This window comes from Amphibalanus amphitrite, unplaced genomic scaffold, assembly GCF_019059575.1.
Source record: "Amphibalanus amphitrite isolate SeventyFive unplaced genomic scaffold, NRLGWU_Aamphi_draft 000034F_arrow, whole genome shotgun sequence".
NCBI lineage: Eukaryota > Metazoa > Arthropoda > Thecostraca > Balanomorpha > Balanidae > Amphibalanus > Amphibalanus amphitrite.
The window spans coordinates 1,652,597-1,671,119 of NW_024881530.1; the positions used below are offsets into that span (position 1 = coordinate 1,652,597).

Sequence of the window (18,523 nt, forward strand, 5' to 3'; positions counted from 1 at the left end):
CTTCTTTTTGTACCATTCGGCGTAAAGGTAAATAAAACCGGGATTCTCTTACGTGCCCTTGTCTCTTACAGCGCAGTAAACTAAAATAGGGGGAAGTTCTGCTTGAAGTTCTGCTTGAACGACCGATTAGTTTTCAGCCCAAGCAATGGAGCCGCTTGCTACCGCTCAACATCAATCATACAAAAATTGTTTTGCTTTCAAAGGTTAGGTTTCGCCGTTGTTCGACGGTTGAGAACACCCGAAAGTCTTTGTGGAGCGCTGATCACTGACGGAAATTGCACGCATGAAGGTGACGATGTCGATATAAGCCCATCCTGGTGCGTCGAGCGTGGAGCTATCAAACCGTTTCGATTATATGCATTCGCAGACAAAATGCAGGCAACGGATGGCCTTGGGTAACGGGAATATCCTCAACGATAGGATAACAACATATGCGATAGCTAAGAAACCCCTTTATACCGAGCTGATAACGTATTGCTACACCTATACACGTCGCCTTCTCCATGTCCTCTACTTTAGTTTTTGATCGTCTCATAATGCATCTCCCGCAATCCACGTAGGGCCCCACAGCTGTCGCCTAGAATTTCGCATCATACCAGTCACCTTTTCCAGCACATCCACCGACTGGCTGATTATTTCCATGTATTTTCGTGCAAGTAAATCATCAAAACAATAGCATTCGCCAGGCGGCCGGAAGGGTGTAGCGACTGACGGCCCCGCCATCGGGCCTGGCGTCACCACGGCGCCGTGTCGTCATCACTGCGGCGCCGGGCGTCATCACTGCGGCGGCGCGGCGGGCCGGCCGGCCCTCTCCGCTCATATAGTATATGCGAGAAGCGGCGGCGGGGCGGCGCGCTTCTCAGAGGTGGCGGTTCGACGGGTCCGACCGGGCGAGTATCAGTTGAAGTTGCTGCCCTCGGGTGGCTGAGGCAGGCCCTTGTTCTCCTTAGCCGTCATACGCCGGCGCAGGTCCATCAGCACAGTCTTGATTGTGTACGTCCGGTTCCAGTGTGAAAGCACCGAGATGCTTCGACTGTCCACCTGACCGACGGAGAGGGAGGGTCAGAGCTACGGCGAGGGATGGCAGATGGATAAATAGCAGACTTCCTCGGAAAGAAATGTCAGATCTCGAAGTGCAACGAAATAAGCAAGTTTTGGCAGCAGACACGCATCGCAACATATGGTGGAACTAGAACCAATTACCACTTCGTCAGCCGAGATAAATCCATCTTATGATGCAGTGGCGGATCCAGGATTTTGTCAAGGGGGAGGGGGCATACGGTATTGTGGTGCCCCCTGGCATTTGGTGCCCCCCCCCCCTAAAAAATCAACGGATTTCGGCCACTTACTCAGGGGGATGGTGCCCCTGAGACCTCGGGATGGTGCCCCCTCAGACCCGGATAGAGTGCTCCTTCAGACCTCGGATTTCGGAATAGTGCCCCTGGAAACTTGAAATGGTGCCCCCGGAGACCTCGGAATGGTACCCCCGGAGACAGACTTCGGGATGGTGCCCCCGGAGACTTCGGGATGTTGCCCCCTCTGCCATCAGACCTCGGGATGGTGCCCCCAGACCTCGCGATGATGACCCCGTACCCTCGAGATGGTGCCCTCTCCGACCTTGGAATGGTGCCCACGGAGAACTCGGGATAGTGCCCCCGGAGAACTCGAGATGGTGCCCCCGCGGACCTCGGGATGGAAATAGCCCTACCCGAGGCGAGGGCCTCCGGGAGACCCCGAAAACGGTACCCTATTCCGATAGACCTTCTGGATGGTGCCCTCTTAGGAGACCTCTGGGTTGAAGCTCCCGTCGGTGACCTCCGTGATGAATGTAAAAAACCGTAATGGTGCCCCCCGGGAGGCCCAAGGGGATGGGGCCATGGCCCCCATGCCCCCCCCCCTCTGGATCCGCCACTGTTATGCTGATTTTCCCCGACCTTCTCCGCCGTATGAATAACGCAGGACGCTGAACAGCCACCCCTCTGACGTATTTCCCAATCCACACTGGCATATCCTTACTCTTCTGCCCATCTCCTATCCCCATTTCCTCTGTAAACTCCTCGACACTCACCACTCCTGTCTGGGCATTGACGCCACTCAGGTTGATTCGCGTGATGAAACGTATTGCCGGACACTCGTCCGGATATTTGGGGCCGCACTCCAGGCGCAGGCTGTACATACGGTTCTCAAACTTGGTCTGCGAACGAACAGCACACGTCACGGGAGGCTCTCAAACTTCGCCTGCGAGCGGGCAGCAAGCAAGCTACGAGAGGTGCTCAAACTTAGTCAGCGAACGGTCAGCAAACAAGTTACATGCGGTTCTCAAACTTGATCTGCGAATGTCAAGCAAACGTCACGAGAGGTTCTCAACCTCAGTCTGCGAACGGGTAGAAAACAGTTCAAGAGAGGTTCTCAAACTTGGTCAGTGACCGCGAGCACACAAGTCACGGGAGGTTCTCAATCCTGTCGAAGAAGAGCTGACAGAAAGTGGGATATAGAGGATTCTGCATGGCTCTGAGTGGAAGATACGTCTTCCACTATGCCGGGAAAAGATCAAGTGATCTATCGACGGCGGGGAAAGATCAACTATTCTCGCCACGAATGGTTCATTACGATTTATCATCGTGTCTTTGGCCAATAGATCTTTCGATTCGATATGTAAGAAATCCTTATCTTCCACTCAGAGCCATGAATAATCCTCTATATCTTCCACTCTGAACCATGAAACATCCTATATAAGATTTTATAGCGGTATGAGCTGACTGACAAGTTTCCAATTGCCCCATATTTATTTCCTTAGTCCAAGTTACTTTGTATTATACCTTCATATTATCCAAAACTATGAAAACTACCGGACTATTACGATTATTTTTACGGGAAGAAAACAGTACTCAAGCTCATGGCCATCATCGTACATCGTGAGACAACCGATTCTGCTATAAATACATCGGTGTCTTACTTTTTCACCCAAGCGCTGAAGAGGAATCACAAAAAGTCGACAAAACATACGGGGCACTAAATGACTCGCTGCCTGTGGCATTGCAAAAACAGCACCGGTATGGGCCTTACAGTTCACGTTAACAGTCAAAATGTAATAGGTCTTAGCACCACATAGAGCGCTTGTGGCGATTATATTTAACAGGCATGTAGTAAATAGCATCCAATGTATGTAAAGCTATATAACACCACAACTGTGTTAGCGCATGAAAAAGCTTCATCCCCACATCCCTTTCCAATAGATGGATTCCAAGAAAGCACACAACGAGCCCACTCCAAAGAAGCCGAGGGAATTCGTGTCGCCGCCGACCGGGACGGGACCCAACCAATTAGTCTGATGGCTCCGGTACTCGAATAACCAGCCAACCAGCGGCAGTGTCACGGGACTCGCGACATTTCATCGACGGCTGGGGCGCGCCACTCGTACCAAAGTCTATATGCGCTGGTGCGATGACACTCACATGAACTTCAGCATATAAGTGTTGACATAGCGTCATGTCATCTTAGAAGACTAGCAAAAATAAGACCAAATACTGCCACTGCGCTATCCCATCTAATGAAATATGAAGCTAACCTTTCAACATATCTCTGGTGAGATTGTCAGACACGCTATTAAAAGGTTCGACTGTGTACCCTGAAATACTACGGGCGGTCCTTCGACCGTGGAACCCATTTACCACAGTCCTTTCGCGATCCCTGATGGTCCTGACAGCCAAGCAACTGAGCGACTGTACCGGCCTGTGCGTGTGTATCCCGGTCAGTCCAATGTTCGTGACAAGTCATTGGATTGGACTGTACCTAAGCCCTGGTTAAAAGTTAACACGGCGCGGTGCAATGAAAACGACACCCTATTAATTTTTTAAAATAAATTTAGTCCGAACCTTTTGATTGGAAGGATTCACAAGGTCAGAGGCCCCGCTAAGCGAAGCTTGTTGCGCTGACCCCGCCCTCTACCCTCCGATCGCGCAATTCCAGTTATATGGCAGAATTTAGCGTCCAAAGTTTAACGTGCGCACATAGCCGCGTACGGCCGGTCCCCTCACTGACTTCGCCTGGCTACGGCCTGTCATCAACCGCAACCATACCTGTCAGGAGGCCCATAAACGTCAAGCGCCCGTCGCACTTCGAACCCGGACTGTTGTAACCGGGAATGCGTGCTCTCACCACGCAAAGTCCAACGCTCTACCGACTGAGCTACGGAGCCGGCTAATGATACCGTCCGGGGTAATGATACCGTCCGGGAACGGCTAAATGATACGATCGTATCATTACCCTGTAGGATCGCCACGTCATATGTGGAAGGCTTTTGATGTCAATACATACATTACATACATACGTCATATACATTAATACCCCGAACGGTTCGATGATCACGATCTGCCATTGAATGGTACAAACCCGTAATGTTCAATGATTGTGATACAACACTAGATGGTACTATACAACTGTACATTTACCCTGTACTGCACGTACCCCGGGCGGTCCGATAATCATTCCCGTCCAGCGGGACAGGGTCATATCTGAATCATCCTCCAGTCCCCAGCTGATGGTGCCGTCGCCGCTGCCCTTCTGACCGGCTTCCAGTTCCTCCAGTAGACGGAAATTCCGCGGTACCACTGACGAACAGAGAGGCGCGGCCGTCAAACGATACTGCGGTGAGCATAGAGACAGGGAGAGCCGAGAGGTCGATATGAGACAGCGCAATGTGATATTTTCTGACATGTTTATCTCCTTTGTAATGTTACCACTGGCCACCTCCCAGGCCTGGCTTGGTAGAACTCAATGCTATAATACTCATAGACCTCAAAGCAGCTTTTTAGTTTATTTTAAGTTTAATTGACAATGCATTATTGTATATCAAGAGAATTGGAGTTTAAAGTGAATTTGTTACCTGCATAGAAGGGACTTGGGCCACAAACTAAGTAGTTTTCAGTTATTGTTCTGGGAGGAGAGCTGGCTTGTTGCCATCATTTGAATACATAAATGGTAAATGAAGAAAACCAGAAACTACAATTAATTCATCAATCTATATTCCTCCTATTCAAATTATGGAACTGGAGAATAAACCAAATGCAAACAAACACAGTGTACTCATAGGAATTCATAGAAGTAAGACATCTGGATTGCATCAGGTTGGTCAACTTGTTGTAATGATGAATAATGTTATGGAGCTGATTTGAATTTTAGGGCAAATATTTTGCACACTATGAACAATTAAACTAAAATATATTTTATCTTTATTTATTATTTTCATATATATTTATTGCACACTATAAACACTACCAATAAAAATCCTGCATAGGTACTTGCAGCTGCTTTGCAATAAACTATAAAGAATAACACAATGATAATGCATTACAAATACATACCAAGTCCAACATAAATACAATACAAATACAGTTATTTTGAATCTGGTACCTTGAGGGTGGCATGAACAACATGAATGAGCTCAGCAGTCAGCATTACATTTCTTTATCATGAGTGCTATCATTACAAACAAAAGTAGAGTATCATGAATTTTTATGTATAATTTATGATTCTGCAGATTACTATGGCATAGACTTAAAAAATAAAGCCAAGAAAATGATGCCAAGGACTTGACTGGTGACAATGACTGGTGTATATAGGTAAAGCAGGTAGAGGCAGGACTCCCATTAAGTTACATGAGATAAAAGATTCATACAGCCCTTGGTCATCTTTTTTCCAAATCTGCAAAATAGGTACTAAATCAAAAGTATAATACAACTCTCTGATGGGGGCCTCTGAACTGTGGACACCCCCAAAAAGCTGAAATAACATGGTGGTTTTGAAGGATTGCACACAAACATTGTGACATCCTGGCCATCAGGGGTGGATAATTGTGCCGAGTAGGGGTAGCACGAGCTTTCCCAATTCCACGCTGGCTTGGCTTTAGAGCAGCAACAGACGGCGGAGGTCAAGGTCACCGCTAGGGCGGCGGCGGATTTGCTGTGCCCGTGCTACCCCAACTCAGCACATTTGTCCACCCCTGCTGGCCATTGGCCAATGACAATATAAAAGGACCATGTATGAGGATAATAAATGAGGATAAGGAATAAGCTCTGGTGACGACCAAATGCCATCTCTTACAGATGCATATAAGGTCATAACTTTAACTACAATTATAAAGTTTATGATAGCCATCGTATTAGGCTACATCTCAGCATGTGAACTTCAGAAAATTCAGGACTTCTAACATTTTCTAAACTGAACATGATTAATAAACATATTTATATACTTTTAATGACTCATAGGACCTTCATGGATGTCAAAGCCAGCGACAGATGATCATTGATGCCAGAATCGACACAACTCAAACTACGAGACATTATTGCATTTAACAAACCCTTCAGCAAAACCTTGGACAAAATGTTATGGAGTGCAAGGCCTTCTACAAAAATATTAATTATTCAACTACTTACCCGCTCCACCTCCTTGCCCAGACATGGTTATTAGACTATGGGCGTGCGCGGAGAGTACCAGACCGCGCCGACTTTCCGACCCTCTAGGCCCGTACTTCGCTGAACACTATACGTGGAAATGTTATGAAACAGTTGACTATATAATCCTAATGCAACGCAGATATGAAATCCAGCGTTTTACAAAAAATCATAACCCCAAACGGCCTAAGACCGCGCCGCCACCCCTATCACAATTTCTAACATAAGCATCTGCGCGTTTCGATTCGTCTCAGTTTGGATTACATGCGCCATTTCTGTCTACCTTTAAGAAATGTTTTTTAAGATTTCCAGTAATTCTTCTTAAAAAGTAATGTTTTGGATTTCATTTTTTCTTTTACTTCAAAAGATCAAGATTTCGAAAAATCAGTACCAATTTGTATTGTTCATTCAAGAAACACACATTCCGGAAAATGCGTTAATGAGAGGCAAAATTAAAAAACGACAATATTTTCTAGATTAAAGGGACCCTCCCACCTTAACATTAGATTTGAGTTGAGATAGCCAAAATGGGGTCCCTAGCTCACAATTACCGGTTTCGGCACTCACAACATCGAGAAATGCCTTAAATCGGAAATATTGAATTTCAAAATTGCAGCATTTTGATTCAGAGGGGCTAATGCTTAGGAATACCCCTCTGAATGTGTGACGTCAGCGCAAATATCTAACGATTTTTAAATGTTTGACTAAAACGTTTTGTAGCACGCGGTGGTATGCGTATATATCTTTCCCGAGCGAAAAAAACAAACATTCGAGTTTTTTGGCGCTTTTGTTTCAATTGTGGTGGTTCTGTTCGAAGGCCCATGAAGGTGGTGTTTGCGCAAAATTTCCAACGGAAAATCACCGACTATTTAGTGTAGACAGCTACATATTAACTTTTTGAACAGGCCTCTCTCATTGTTTGTTTTATACATTTTATTATAGGCTGGCTGTTAATTCCATCTCAATCTGTCATCTTTGTCAGGCAAACGTGTCAAACGGTCGTTATTTCGGTATGAATTGAAATTCGCAACATCTTTTGTACTGTCTCTCCTCTCTCTCTCTCTCTCTCTCTCTCTCTCTCTCTCTCTCTCTCTCTCTCTCTCTCTCTCTCTCTCTCTCTCTCTCTCTCTCTCTCTCTCTCTCTCTCTCTCTCTCTCTCTCTCTCTCTCTCTCTCTCTCTCTCTCTCTCTCTCTCTCTCTCTCCTCTCCTCTCCTCTCTCTCTCTCTCTCTCTCTCTCTCTCTCTCTCTCTCTCTCTCTCTCTCTCTCTCTCTATCTATCTATCTATCTATCTATCTATCTATCTATCTATCTATCTATCTATCTATCTATCTATCTATCTATCTATCTATCTATCTATCTATCTATCTATCTATCTATCTATCTATCTGAAACCTGCCACCTTTTGCAGACTGGCCGAGTCTTGATCGAGACTGCAAAGCGTGGCAAATGCATGATTGAGGTGTACCAATAATTTTCTGAATGCATGCCTGGCCTGTGCCTGAATGTTAGGTATCACTGCATGCCTGGCCTGCGCCTGGTCATCAGGAGCAGGCCTATGTTTGAGTGCGCCTATGTTTCTCATGTCAAATTGTTTCGGTTATAAACCTGCAAAAGCTAAACATGCGCTCATTGATCAATCAGCTTTCAGTGATGTAGGTACTAATGTGTGTTTTTGTGAATAGTATAATGCAAACAGAATCATTCAGAATAAATTTGGCTCTCAACAACAATGTCCATAACATTTCTTACTCCATTTCATTTCCAGTGCTCCAGCCTCCAGCCTTGTGGGTGTATGCATTCAAGATGCTTGAAAAGGTGAGCTGTTTGCATGTTTTATGCTCAACATTTCTCCATTCAACAGCAGCATAAGCACCATTTGAATGAAGTGTAGACTGTAGGGTATATATTGTGTTATTCGAAAAATAACAAACTTTGAAGCTTTATAGGGCAGTCCATCTCTAATACTCTAGTCAAAATTATCATACCAACTTCAGCTGATTCTGACTCTGACTTTGCAGCACTGGTCAAAGCTGAGCATGTCAAGAGGTTACAACTTACAGGGTTGTTTGACGTTGGGAGCCTTGGGCACTGGGGAGCCATTCTTTGTGGGATTCCCGTCACATATCTAGAAGGAATATGCAAAACAAAATATACAAGGCTATACCCCAGTTAATACGCCCATGTGGTTACCACATGGACATTACAAGGGCAAGGTGGGCTCACATGGGCAGGGGAAGAGCATGGGTCTGGAAGACATGTATGCATGGGAACCGAACCATATGGGCTAGCCCATATGGTTCCAATGCATAGACGTCTTACAAAACCAGGTGGACACCATGTGGAGAAGGTGGGTTAGCCCACATATGCACCATACGGTTACCATGTGTGTATGTTAACTGGGGCATAGTTATCACCTTCCATATTGCTATGCTCCTAACCATTTTCCTAACAACACTCATCGCTAACAATTCTCATTTTATGGTGTTTTATTAACCAGCTAAAAATGTGAACTTGAAGTATGACATCTATCAGGGGACATTGAATGCAAATTTGTTTCAATTGAAGTTTGAAGACATGATAGATTGGCTCTTGAATGGGTTTGCTCTCACTCCCTCTCTTTCTCTGTGTCTCTGCTTTAGGTCCCTTAATTCTGGAGTCTGGAAAAGTTTCTTAACCAGAAATGATTTTGTGTATTACTCGCAGGTGTAATTGTCTTCATGTTTGGTGACAAGGTCGCAGTCATAATGCCATCATGCTGTGTGTAAACTTATATTTCTGAACGACATTACATACTTTGTTGTGGATTGATTAATGTTTGCTGAACAATAATCAATTTGATTTTACATATTAAATGTATTAGAGGCTGAGAATATAGTCATTTTGCTTTGCACTTGTCACCTGAAAAGGTCTCATAATCATTATATTAACATCACTTTCCTTTTCAGGAAGAACTGAGGAGACTGAAAGGGGATATCATATGTCCCAGACTGGACGTTTTTGACGGAATTCATGAGGTAAGTTTTCAACTAGCCCCCCCCCCCGCTCCCTAGTTTTAACTTAACCCCTCATGGCCGATTGGTCTATGGCCTCATGGCTCATGGCCGAGTGGTCTAAAGCGCCTGATTACGACGCTGAAACAGGTAGCGACAGCGAGAGCCCGGATTGAGCCCCCGGGACTCAAATCGGGCTCGTGACCGTCGGCACCGGCCACATTCAGCTCCTACGTGTAATGGCATGTGTCTTTGGCAAGGACCGCTCGAAGGCTAGAGAGTGTCAGTGTGCGAAGGACACCGTTTTTTTTTATTTTATTTAAAAAATGGGTACATCAGCTTTTACATGCTGGCAAACATTGCACTTGTTAGACCCTCTCCGGGGGGGGGGGGGGGTCAGTCTTACCAATAGCGTGATTAGGATTAGCCCCAACTTTGATCGATAGCAATTGTCAACTGTTTTCTGCCTTTGACGCGAATTGACGATCTCAGAACCAGGGTGTGTGAACAATTTCTTTGTAGTTTCTGCATCAAAAGTTATTGCAGAAAATCAATTTTGGTAGAAATCGGATGTTACGTTACGTGATCTCGATGCTAAACCGGTAAAGCGGCGACCTGAGCTCAAATCTCAAGAAACGATAGAGCTTAAAAAGAACTGTTGAATGGTTTTCCGCGACTCTAGCCCTCATTGCTACGGTGCTATGGCGAGATTTGCGAAGGAATGTCGATATCGCTAAAATATCGAAACATTTTTACTTTGTTGACCTAGGAGACATCGTTTCAATAATCAATTTGTTTACAGGAACTGGAGAAAGGGACGGCAATTGGATTTGAGTGTCCAGTTGGACAGGCCAGCGCTGAGCTCTTCCGGAAGCTGTATGAAGAGGTGACAAGAACGACTCTGTCAGTGGATACTTGCACTAAGGGCGGCAAGTTTCTGGCATACAGGGTAAGTATTCATGTATTCCTACAGCACATGGGGAGAGGGGGGGGGGTGATGCCACCCCCAGACAGTTTTTCATCGCTGCACATTAGGGGAGAGTGGAGAGACTTGGGACATATTTTTAGCACCAAATTTAAAGAGTTCTGTATACTAAACTTAAGGGAAGAATGCCACCTTGAGTGAGTGATGTGACTTGAGTGAATGTGCCTTGAGTGAGCATGAAGGTCGAGGTTAAGCTAGATCACCGTAAATAGCCGTCATAGATGCGCCGCTTTCATGTCTGTTGCTAGCCCCCTCCAGCCCCCAATCGATGCCCCCTAAACCTCCCCTACCCTCTCCCACTCATCCCTTCCCCCTAAGTTCGCCCGCTGCCACAAAATAGCGGAGAACATGAAATCCCATAGTAAAGCCCTATACCGCCGAAATCACCAACATTTTTACTTTGACCTGACCTAGCAAGGTCAAGACGTGACATAGGAAAGTAAAACTATGTCTCGTTGGATTCGTCTCATCCCAAGGATTCGTATGGTTTTGTACCGAAGCTCTAGCATGATCAGGAGCGAAACGGCGGGGGGGGGGGTTGCACCCCCATCCCCCCACATGTGCGTTCTAGGGTGGGAAAATCGCATATGCGGGCGAGGGTTAAGCTTACCCTTATGGGAGGCCGCTTTTTGGGACACCCTACTGGCGATCGTTTCATAAAAAAAAAAAACGTTACGGCGTACGCTACGGAAAAATAACGTACGCCGTTTTTCTGCACGCGATTTCAACGTTTTTGCATAGACTTATTGCGTTTTTACTTCGCATTTCCACTCTTGCTGTGAATGGAAAAAAACGAATGCATAAAACTGCATAAAACGGATATAAAATGTTGAAACACCTTAGATTCATATTATGTCTGAACAAATGGGCTAGATAACCCGACGTAAGTTACGGAAGGGTCTTATGAAACGACCCCATGCAGACGCGTAATAGTCTAACAACGCAATTTAACATGGGACGGACTATGGGGACGCGTCGGCAGCTCGGCGTTAGGTCTGCGCTGAACACCAGTGTTGTAGCCGCCAATGCTAAATTGTATCGTTAGGTCATGAAGGTGCGCGTGTGCCGTGGACGATCTGCGTTACAGGCTCTGTTCTTTGGGAGAGGTCTAAGTGGCTGCTGTTGTAACATTTCCTGGTTTGCAGGCGACGTATGTGTGCCATCACAACGTCCGCGATCGGGGTCGGAAGGCGTCTGCAAAGGACACTCAGTGCCCCTGGAGATTGCATGTGGTCTCCAAGACTAGGAGCTCTATGTCGCGAATCAGGTTGGTTATGACTTTGGTACCTAACAGTACCGATGTGTGATGTGTCGTTCGATTTTTTAAAATCCCCTACCCATTAATATAGGCAGGCAGGAGTGTCAAAACGCATGCTTGCAGGAATGCTCAGGAATGCTTGCAAAATTCTTTTTTTTTAAATTCGGCATTTATCTTTAATTACAGGTACACCCGTCTGCAGACTTGTGGCAGATACGTGGTCCTTCTCGCCAAGCCCATAAGGGTCATCCGCCCAGCTGTCACCGCTACCCCAATGTCCCCGCTCGGCTCGCCGATAAGGTCGTCCAACCTACCGCGCAGTCTGCAGAGGGGTGTGCCTACATGCTTGGAGTGCATTGTTTTTTTTTTTTAACAAATCAGGTCCTCGTCAACATACCCTTTGTAGAAATTGGCAGAGACCAATGAAACGCACATTGCGCATCCTGTATGCGTTTAAATCTTCTCTCATCACATCAGATTTGTTACCGGCAACATCGGGGGAGGGAGGGGTGCATTGTGTGTCTCCTGAAAAGGCGGGGAACGATTTCTGACATTATGCGAATATTGTTCCAGCGATAATCTGCATGCATCCTGCGGCCTGGTTGTGAGGGGCCTGGGACATCACAACCACGCCACGGACATTCCGGCTGCACTGAAACACCGAAGGGTCAGCGACGCGACCGAGGCCAAGCTCAAGAGCCTGTTCAGGCACTATCATTCTCCGAGCACGGCGCTGCAGACCCTCGACATGGAGCTCAGGGAGGAGTGGGGGGAGGAGTATCCTCTCAAGGCTGCCGATCGCTCGCTCCTGCCAGATCTTTCCTACGTCTACCGGTTCGTGTCCTTATCTTTCCATCCGGCATATCCGAGTTCTCATCCGACAGTACCTATACCTATATACGCCTGCCACAGTAAGCAGTTGATAACCATGCAGTAATATGACTACGCAGAATGCTAGTCCTCCTACGCTCAAGTTCGATTAAACTACGTCTCACACTATGTATCACCGGATTAATGCGAACTTCAATAGGAACACGACTTCAATCCTTTGCGTTTCCCATGTATTCCGTTTTTTTTTTTTTTGTGTGTGTGTAATTGAAAAATATATTTCTATAAGCACTGGCGGACGGTACTAGTTCTAACTAGCACCATCCAGTTGGTGAGCAATAGTATGTGTAAGATATGGTGAGCATCGCATATATAATAATGTTACGTGCCTTTGTGAGGCGCCAAACTGTCCATTGCACAACTTGCTCTTCAATGTCCTCCACAGTTGAATCGTTTGGTGAGGCAGTGGGTTCGATTCCCACAGCTGACTTGATCCGTACCAGTCAGACCTGGCGAGCGTCTCATACAAATGGATTTGACTAGAGGTGTTGTGTCCAGTGCTGCGGAGTCGGCCGGAGTCGGTAGTTTTGGCCGGAGTCGGAGTCAGTAATTTTTCACCGACCAGAGTCGGAGCTGGAGTCGGATTCGATTTTAGCGGGCCGGAGCCGGAGTCGCTGAAATTCGGTCAACTCCGCATTACTGGTTGTGTCGTGTCAACTGTGATAATTGCCCATTGTGCGACCTTTCCGTTTTCAGGTCATTAAAGGGCACTGCGTTCTTTGACTTTATTTCAGCCTGTACTACAAGATCCACGGCGAGCAGTACGGGGACCAGAAGAAGACGGCGCTGGTCGACCGCCTGCTGGAGTTGGCCGAGAGCCGCTCGGACACGCGGGTGGACGTGTCAGACGGCCGCTGCACCGTGGCCATCGTCACGCCGCTGATGGCGCGCGTCCACCAGCTGCCGGAGGCGGGAGAGACAGTATTCGTCGACGCCGGTGGGAACTGCGACCGCTCACAGGCCCGCATATTCCTCTTCATGGCATCCACCGTGGTAGGCGGCCTACCCCTCGGCGTCGTCATCACAAACGACGAGGCGCAGGCCACGCTGGAGAGCGCCTTCTCGCTGCTTCAGTCGATGCTGCCGGAAGGTATGTTCACCCGTCTACACTGACTGTGAGGTACGCTACCTGGCCCTTCCGGACAAGCCACTAAGGGTCACAGGTCCCGCTGTCACCGTCGCCCCAATGACCCTCAGCGGCTCGCTGATAAGGTCGTCCAACCTGTCGCGCAGTCTGCAAAGGATACTCACGAGCTAAGCTATCTCTAGTACACCTCCTTGTAACTTCTTAAGTTTACCTTAGATAATGTTACGTCGGCACATAACGACTTTAACGTAGCGCAATGAAAATGACAAATAAAACCGTACTTCATTTATGTATGTACCGCTACCGTCAGACTGAGTGGTAGGCTACCTGGTCCTTCTCGACAACCCAATAAGGGTCATCCGTCCCGCTGTCACCGTCGCCCCAATGGTCCCGGTCTGCCCGCTGATCAGGTCGTTCAACCTACCGCGGGTCTGACATACGTGGTTGAGAGCTTTTGTGAATGCGATTATTTTCATTGGTTACAACAATTACAACCAACACTTACAAACGTGTAACATTTTTCAATAATAATATAATCGAGGCCTGCAACCGGTTTCACATGGTAATTTCGATGATAACGTTTTACAGACGCTTTCGGTGGCCGTGGCTCAGCAGGGCCGCAGATCCTAATGACTGACGACAGCGCTAGCGAGCGGAACGCACTGCACTCGGTCTGGCCTGACGCGACCAGACTCCTGTGCGTGTTTCACGTGCTGCAGGCCACGTGGAGGTGGCTGTTTAGCCACAAAAACGGCATCAGGCAGCAGGTAAATGCTCACTTATTGTTCAATGCAATGGTCACTTACGGATCACACGTTAGACCAGAGATGCGATGCCGAGGCCGTAGGCGGCACTTCTTGCAAGATTTTGGGGACGCTAAAACATTTTGTTAGGATCCTGAACCGTTAACATGGCTCGGTTTCGGTCCACAATTCTGGATTATCTGTTTTTGGAGTTATCTGTGTTTCGCCAAGCAGAATCCGACCTCTCCCATCACCATGAATGTCTGACTATTCAATTGCCTGCCTGAACAGATTGATCTGTGTTCACAGCATCGACAAGAGCTCATGAGGCTGGCCAAGCAGATGGTGTACGCACCATCGGAGCGTGGCCTCGCGGAGGCCATGGAGACGCTGCAGGGTCGGTGGGGTGCCCTCTACCCGCGGTTCATCGCCTACCAGCAGGCGCTGTTGGATCGGCGGCAGGAGTGGGCCCTGTGCTTCAGGGCTGGCCTCCCGACACGGGGCCACAACACAAATAATACCGTGGAGGCTGCCATGAGGGTTCTCAAGGACAACGTCCTCCACCGGTAAATCTTAAGACATTCTAGCGCAAATTAAGTAAGGCATCTATCCACTATCAGTTATCACCTTCCCCTCTCTCGAAAATAGTTGATTCGGCTCAATGCTAGCGTATGAAACAAACTTAAACTTATCAATCATTTACCTACTTATCTCGTTTGCTGACTGCCCTGTCCCGTCTGTCGCCTTTACCTTGCTATCTGCCGATCGATTGCTAGTCTTCACCGGGGAAGGGGGGGGGGGGGTGCATCACTTCTGTGTCATGAAGGGTATATGGATGTGCTATGCTGTACGTGCGTGCATGCGTTTGTGATTTGTTGTTTGGGGTTTTAGGGCGCGTCAACTGCGAGGTCATTTTGCGCTGTGTGTGTGTGTGGAGGGGGGTCGTACCAAGTCCAAAGTCCTGCATGTGAATTGACGATACATAACCAAGTTTATTGAAAGTCTTTTTCACTCAAGTCATATAACTCAGTCATTTTCCAATAAACTTGAGTTATTTATCATCAATTCACACCCGTCATGGATTCTCTACCTCCTGTATGCACCGTCGAGGGTGGCAAAAAGTCCGTAACGGCGAGGGTGATTTTGTGTCTTTCCCAGGACTCGGCTCTACGACGTCCTCCAGCTCCACGACGTACTCAGCCTCAGACTGAGCGACTTCTACGAGCGAAAGCTCGTAAGCTTCGCCAGTGGACGGCGACCACCGGCTGCCCGTCAGGGAGGCTCCCGAAGCAGCGCTGTGAGCGTCCCACGGGACCGCATCACTCCCGACGGGGTGAGATATCGTCGTGGATGGACTACGTTATGGTCTCACATGTGTCGTCTTGCGCTGCTGCGGTCTCACGACAGCTTTACTGCTACTGCAAAAGTGGAATTGAATACCATCGCTTAACAGGTTATGAAAATGATGCTGTTTTGCCAGCTCTACACTCACACACACACACAATTTTCTCATTCCCTCGGACAAGTGACAGTTCACAGTCCCGGCGTTTTTTTCCACCAGTAGGTACTTAAATCAACACCCTTACATTCTGCGCTAGTCATTCAAATCAAACAGAGTTTTCGCCACAAACAGCTCTGCCTCTGCCTAACGAAAGGACAATGACTGATTGGTGCGTATCGTCGTTTTGTATTCCTGCAGGAGAACCCGGGCATCTACAGCGTGCTGTCCACAGACGGCAGCACCCTGTACACCGTGGACAGCACCCTGGATATGTGCACCTGTCCGGGGTATGTCGGGGGCGGCAGGTGCAAGCACCTTGACGCCGTCAAGGCCCTCGACAGCGGCACGGCCGATAACTCTGCAACTGCAGACACTGCGAGCGTCGAGGACAGGAAGCTCATGTACTTCGTGGCGACAGGTGAGTCAATTGCCTGGCACAGCGAATCGTAATCTCAATAGATCGCATAAATTGATTTCTGTGTTCGTGAGGTCAGTTCGAGGTCTGGCAACTGGCCAGTTACGTGATCTCATCACTGTAAGCAAAAGAGTCATATTGAAACCCCGATTTCCGTCTTAAAAGGGATATCATTGTCATCCATATAAACCCTAGATTACCTACTAAAATACGGAATTGCAGGTCACCGATACGCTTCGAGGCTGGAGTATCGCTAAAATATGGCGTCATTTGTTAAGTTAAAAGTGTCGTCACCCACCTATCGCGAAAGGCATCTCCAGTGTATCTAAAAAATTGATAACATATCCCAATCGAATGACATACAATGTGACCTTTCGGCTTTCAGTCTCCTTAGCCTGACCTGGCACAACATGACTCGATAAAAAATAATAAACACCATGTTATTTTACCATGTACATCTTGTCAAACCAACACACGGTGACGCAGGTACTATTTTTTTTAAATCAAATCAGGGCACGGTCAAAAATGAACCATTTCGATAAACTATTGTTTCTTGCAATGCCTACATTAATAAGCTACAATCACTGGTTTTGTTTCAGGTCGACAAGATATGTCTCCCGACTGGTTTGCGGACCTGAGGACTCCCGGTCCGGAACCTGCGCTGCGCCCAACCACCGTCGCAGAAGACGCTGCCCCGTCCCCAGAGCCCGCCGATGGTGGAGGAGCATCAGACAGCGGCGACGATTTCACCAGTCGTCCGCCAGTGGCACTGGCCAGCTCGTCTAGAGTAACGGCTCCCGACCCACTGGAAGAGGTGCGCCAGTCACTGGCAGCCTTCTCCGAGGCGGTCTCTGCAGCGGTCCTGGAGGACACCGCTGCGCACCCGGACCAGGGACCGTCTTGGCAGAAGGCATTGAACGCTTTCGTCGCCGACTGGAGGAAAGGCGCGACGCCCACAGCTCGGCAGAGCCAGCTGTACGCCCAACGCCACCTGGGAAAGGCGCGCTACGCCACCACCATCCCGGTGCTGCGTCCGGAGCGTCGGACCAGCTGTCCCCTCCGAGGCCGCGCCCGAGTCAGCGCCGGGCGACCTCCCAAGGCAGACCGCGCTGACCACCCCTACCAGCAAGCGGAGGGCCAGCGGCGAGCTGCAGCGCCACACAGCCTGCAGACTCGGATCGAGACCAACCGCGGTCCGGGTCACTAGTTCTGCCACTAGTAGACTCTCACTGGGCGCGAGGAGCGTGACGTCAAGGCCATAAACATACAGGTTAGTCGAGGTTGGCGTCACCATTGCGACACTAGATTTTGGAATATACTATTTTCTTTCTTGGTTCTAAACCAGAAAGTACATCAAAGTTCGTTTTTGAAATGTTTTAGTAGCTGTTACCCGTTAAAAATAACGTGAAAATACGAAATGTTTGTGTTTTATATCATACTTATGCATCACCCACCCCATAAAGTCATCAATAGCATGTTTTATTGTGACCCGAATAAAACACCAGTTTTCCCATAGCATCCCATGCTAGAGCCGGCTCCGCGTCGCAATGCTGACGTCACAGCAGACGATGCCACTGAACTTTCGTGCGTGCGACTTGTCTGTCGGAGCAGCATGTGCGACAATGTGGTCTGGCTGGGGTGACTTCCCACCAGGTGCAGCGGCTCGTGCCCTGGCCGCCGGCTAGTGAACAGAGACCCCTGTGCGGTTCCCACGATATAGCGCTTGGTTTCGTAGATGGGGCTTGTAGGCTAATGATGGGCACGACCGGGTGCTGTATGCTATATGTGGTGACAGCGGCGTTCCTGAGTTTAGGGTGTATCTCTTGCTCTGAAGTCCAGAAGTCCTTATCGTTCTTGTGCATTCACTTGCTCTTCAATGTCCTCCACAGTTGAATCGTTTGACGTTTGGTGAGGCATTCTTGTGCATTCTTGTGCATTCACTTTGTCAGTGCCTGATGTCAGTGTCAGTGTTTGTCAGTGTTTGATTTTGTAGCAGACATGCAGTCATATTTGGTTAAATAGAACCTTGCAGTCTGAGGCAGTCTTTTCATTACAGTGCCTCATTACAGCGTCTCATTCATTACAGTTCAATATTTAGAAATGCAAGACATTACATATTAGGGCTGATCGGGCATAGAAATACAAAAAAACAGTATACGCTCGCTGGCTATTATTCTGAGACTCAGCATTGAACCTGCCATC

At 47.9% G+C, this 18,523-nt stretch overlaps 3 protein-coding genes across 3 annotated transcripts; 2 read left to right on the forward strand and 1 right to left on the reverse strand.

Annotated features, from left to right (window-relative positions):
* Positions 1-625: 625 nt before the first annotated feature.
* Positions 626-7,106, reverse strand: LOC122370043 (ubiquitin-conjugating enzyme E2 variant 2-like). The gene is made up of 4 exons (XM_043345301.1): positions 6,435-7,106; positions 4,468-4,610; positions 2,069-2,194; positions 626-1,041 (listed from the first exon to the last, which is right to left on the reverse strand). The coding sequence occupies exons 1-4, from the start codon at positions 6,457-6,459 to the stop codon at positions 898-900; spliced, it is 438 nt and encodes a 145-aa protein (XP_043201236.1). The 5' UTR covers positions 6,460-7,106; the 3' UTR covers positions 626-897.
* Positions 7,107-7,372: 266 nt separating this feature from the next.
* LOC122370051 lies at positions 7,373-13,437 on the forward strand. Its single transcript, XM_043345313.1, has 6 exons — positions 7,373-7,462; positions 8,220-8,269; positions 9,400-9,468; positions 10,247-10,393; positions 11,575-11,696; positions 12,261-13,437. Exons 2-6 carry the CDS (start codon positions 8,258-8,260, stop codon positions 12,622-12,624), a joined length of 714 nt encoding a protein of 237 aa, XP_043201248.1. The 5' UTR covers positions 7,373-7,462; positions 8,220-8,257; the 3' UTR covers positions 12,625-13,437.
* LOC122370426 lies at positions 12,859-18,422 on the forward strand. Its single transcript, XM_043346049.1, has 7 exons — positions 12,859-12,872; positions 13,310-13,665; positions 14,251-14,429; positions 14,715-14,971; positions 15,564-15,738; positions 16,105-16,324; positions 16,921-18,422. The coding sequence occupies exons 1-7, from the start codon at positions 12,859-12,861 to the stop codon at positions 17,526-17,528; spliced, it is 1,809 nt and encodes a 602-aa protein (XP_043201984.1). The 3' UTR covers positions 17,529-18,422.
* Positions 18,423-18,523: the final 101 nt, after the last annotated feature.